At 40.5% G+C, this 4019-nt stretch overlaps 1 protein-coding gene across 1 annotated transcript in view; it reads right to left on the bottom strand.

The window, feature by feature from the left end:
- The window catches only part of LOC106871215 (thrombospondin-type laminin G domain and EAR repeat-containing protein), a 24297-nt gene that overhangs the window by 4737 nt on the left and 15541 nt on the right, over window positions 1-4019 (bottom strand). Inside the window, exon 7 of the mRNA XM_052965877.1 lies at window positions 922-1009. Coding sequence (XP_052821837.1) covers window positions 922-1009 — 88 coding nt within the window. The remainder of the gene's footprint in view (window positions 1-921; window positions 1010-4019) is intronic.

Consider the following 4019-nt stretch of genomic DNA (forward strand, 5'->3'; position numbering starts at 1 on the left):
ATATATATATATATATATATATATATATACGACAGGCTTCTTTCAGTTTCCGTCTACCAAATCCACTCACAAAGCTTTGGTTGGCCCGAGGCTATAGTAGAAGTCACTTGCCCAAGGTGCCACGCAGTGGGACTGAATCCAGAACCATGTGGTTGGTAAGCTAGCTACTGACCACATAGCCACTCCAAACGCCTAGATAATTATTTCTTCTGAACTTTATTGGTTTTTCTTTCAACATGTATGTTAATTATAACACAATTACAATATTATCGCTGTTAGTTTCACAACCAATTGTCTATGTATTCACTTTGACTGTGGCTTGTCAGAATTCTTGAAGATCAACGTATATGTATTTCAAAATGAATAATCTAAACGTTTGAAGCTAATAGCCAGTGATTTATTTTGTAATTGACCGATTTACAATAAAGCAATATCATGTTTAAAGTTTGGCACTAGTTTCGTGGATAAAATAATGAAGTAAGTGTATGTATATATGCGTGTGTATATGTATGTCTATACACACACATACACACAAACATACACACACACACACACACTCACACACACACACACACACACACACACACACACACACACACACACACACACACACACACACACACACACACACACACACACACACACACACACACATGTATGTGCATGAATGTAAAAGCGTATGTAAATGTGCCCGCATTCTTATTCGTTAATTTATTCCAATAGAGAAAAAGTCCGTCTCCAGGAAACGTTTGGCTTTTTTATTGAAATTTAGACGGTGATAATGTATGCAAAACGTTAGAAAGAGAAAAGCTCACATGAATATAAACTCTCCGGCTTATTCATTTAATATCAGAAGCTGTCAAAGTGGGGTGGTGGTGGTGGTGGTGGGGGACTTTATTTTATTTCAGCCTTACCTTTGACCTTTTGCACAATAATTTCTTGCAGTTATTGTACAAATGTCTATGTTGTAATCAAATGTATCAATAATTATAGATTGAAACTGGATCATCTAAAAGTAAGAAGAATTGGAAGAAGATGCAACTGTGGATTGAGTTTCCTCTTTCCACTGACCTTTATCCAGACATTTACACAAAGAATAAATGACATTTTTTATGTCTTAATGGGCAGAGACGAGGCAGTGCTCATGACCATTCTCATGGTTTCCAAGACTGGCGAGAGGAAGAGGAAGGAGAAATTATACTCAAACAGAAAATCTGGATGGATTAACACCCTGGAATGGAGCGGATTCAGCTAAAGGTATCACATAATTTCGTGGTGATATTGTCAAACTGGGAAAGAGGTTCAGTTTTACATTTTATCTCAGAGTTTAACAAATTTTCTATCGCTTTGTACAGCATTTCCCCATCAAGTTTGACATTATCACTCACGTTCTCATCGACGTCAATCGGAAATTCGTCATTGTCAGACTTAATTCGTCATTGTCAGACTTACTTGTCGCAGATATGTAAAAAGAATGTAAACATAAAAAAGTTTTGTAAAGGAATACAAGTTTTGTATGGTGATAAGAATTGTGGCATTTCTATTGTTGTTGGCACTGCGTCGCTTACGACGTCGAGGGTTCCAGTTGATCCGATCAACGGAACAGCCTGCTCGTGAAATTAACGTGCAAGTGGCTGAGCACTCCACAGACACGTGTACCCTTAACGTAGTTCTCGGGGATATTCAGCGTGACACAGTGTGACAAGGCTGATCCTTTGAATTACAGGCACAACAGAAACAGGAAGTAAGAGTGAGAGAAAGTCGTGGTGGAAGAGTACAGCAGGGTTCGCCACCATCCCCTGCCGGAGCCTCGTGGAGCTTTAGGTGTTTTCGCTCAATAAACACTCACAACGCCCGGTCTGGGCATCGAAACCGCGATCCTATGACCGTGAGTCCGCTGCCCTAACCACTGGGCCATTGCGCCTCCACTGTGGCGTTTCTGTAAATATCTTTTATCTTTTATTGTTTCAGTCATAAGACTGTGGCCATGCTGGGGCATCGCCTTCAAGAGTTTTTTAGTCGAACGAATCAATCCCACTTCTTTTTTAAGCCTAGTACTTATACTATCGATGTAGCTGCTAAGTTATGGAAACGTAAACACACCAATACCGGTCGACACGCGATGGTGAGAGACAAAACTGACACAGACACACACACATATAATATATATACGACGAGCCTCTTTTAGTTTCTTCCACCAAATCCACTCACAAGCCTTTGGTCGGCCCGCGGTTATAGCAGAAAACATATGCCCTAGGTGTCACGCAGTGGGACTGAACCACTTGGTTGGGAGGTAAACTTCTCACACAGCCACGTCTGTGCCTCTATACATTATTACGTTTAGTACATTAGGTGAAAAGCTACATACTATACTATATAGAAAGCACGACATCCCTCTTCTGTACTCTCTTAACATATTCCAAAAAAATCCGGTCCAGTCATCTTCGATAATCCAGTAATTCAGCTCGTTATCGGCTAATTTACAGACACGCACACGCGCACACATGCGCACACACGCGCGCGTGCGCATGTATGTATGTATGTATGTATGTATGTATGTGTGGAGTCGCAATGGCCCAGTGGTTAGGGCAGCGGACTCACGGTCATAGGATCGCGGTTTCGATTCCCAAACCGGGCGTTGTGAGTGTTTATTGAGCGAAAACACCTTAAGCTCCACGAGGCTCCGGCAGGGGATGGTGGCGAACCCTGCTGTACTCTTTCACCACAACTTTCTCTCACTCTCTCTTCCTGTTTCTGTTGTGCCTGTAATTCAAAGGGTCAGCCTTGTCACACTGTGTCATGCTGAATATTCCCGAGAACTACGTTAAGGGTACACGTGTCTGTGGAGTGCTCAGCCACTTGCACGTTAATTTCACGAGCAGGCTGTTCCATTGATTGGATCAACTGGAACCCTCGACGTCGTAAGCGACGGAGTGCCAACAAACAAACAAAAAAAAAGATGTATGTATGTATGTATGTATGCATGTATGTATGTATGCATGTATGTATGTATGTATGTATGTATGTAAGTTCTCTTCTATTTTCAATTATGTAAATTCTTCCTCTGAAGAAGAAGCCGGTTTCTAAGCTCCATTGTTGGATTGTAGATAATAAAACAATGTAACATTTCAAACTTTAGAAAAGTTTTGCATAATTTTACTCTTCCACTTACAGATTATATTTGTAACGTACGAGTTAGTTGTTTGATTTCGTTTTCTGAAAACCCTAGCTCATCCAGATTGTCACTTAGGCATTTACTCAGAAAGCCAAGTACACCAATTATTATTGGTATAAATGTGAATTTATAATCTGTGTATAAAAGCTGGAGGTTTCGAAGTAGTTGTACATTGCTATCCTCTTTCTCTTTGATTTTTAGAGAGATATTCACGTCAGCAGGACAGCTGACCTCTATGATGGTACATACTTTTTCTTGTCTGTCCCAAACAACATCTGGCCTGCTTTGCTTATACTTGATAGGCTTCTTTTTATTCACGTCTACCAAATCCACTCAGAAGGCTTTGGTTGGCCAGAAGCTATAGCAGAAAACACCTGTCCAAGGTGCCATGCAATGGGACTGAACAAGCTTCTTGCCACACAGATGCGCATCATTAAATAGGGAGGGAAGGCAATGCTCATGACACATTACAGGGCTTCTGAGACTGGTAGGAGGTGGGGAGGAAGATATATGGAGCATTCGCAACAGAGTGGACTCCGCTAAAAGCACCGAAGGTAACAGATGGTGGTGTTAAAAACATGCGATAAGTAACGTCTACCACCCATGTAGACCGTGGCAGAATCTGGATTCAGAATACAAAGTTACGCACTGGAGTCGATGCAATCAACTTAATCCCTTTGTCTGTCCTTGTTTGTCCCTTCTATGTTTAGCCCCCAGTAGGCAATAAAGACATATATATATATAAAATTTATTAATGAGGGTAGAAATTGATATTAATCAATTAAAACCAGTGGTCTAGCATATTAAACATCGTAATATATATATATATATATATATATATATA

Source organism: Octopus bimaculoides, chromosome 2 (assembly GCF_001194135.2).
Source record: "Octopus bimaculoides isolate UCB-OBI-ISO-001 chromosome 2, ASM119413v2, whole genome shotgun sequence".
NCBI lineage: Eukaryota > Metazoa > Mollusca > Cephalopoda > Octopoda > Octopodidae > Octopus > Octopus bimaculoides.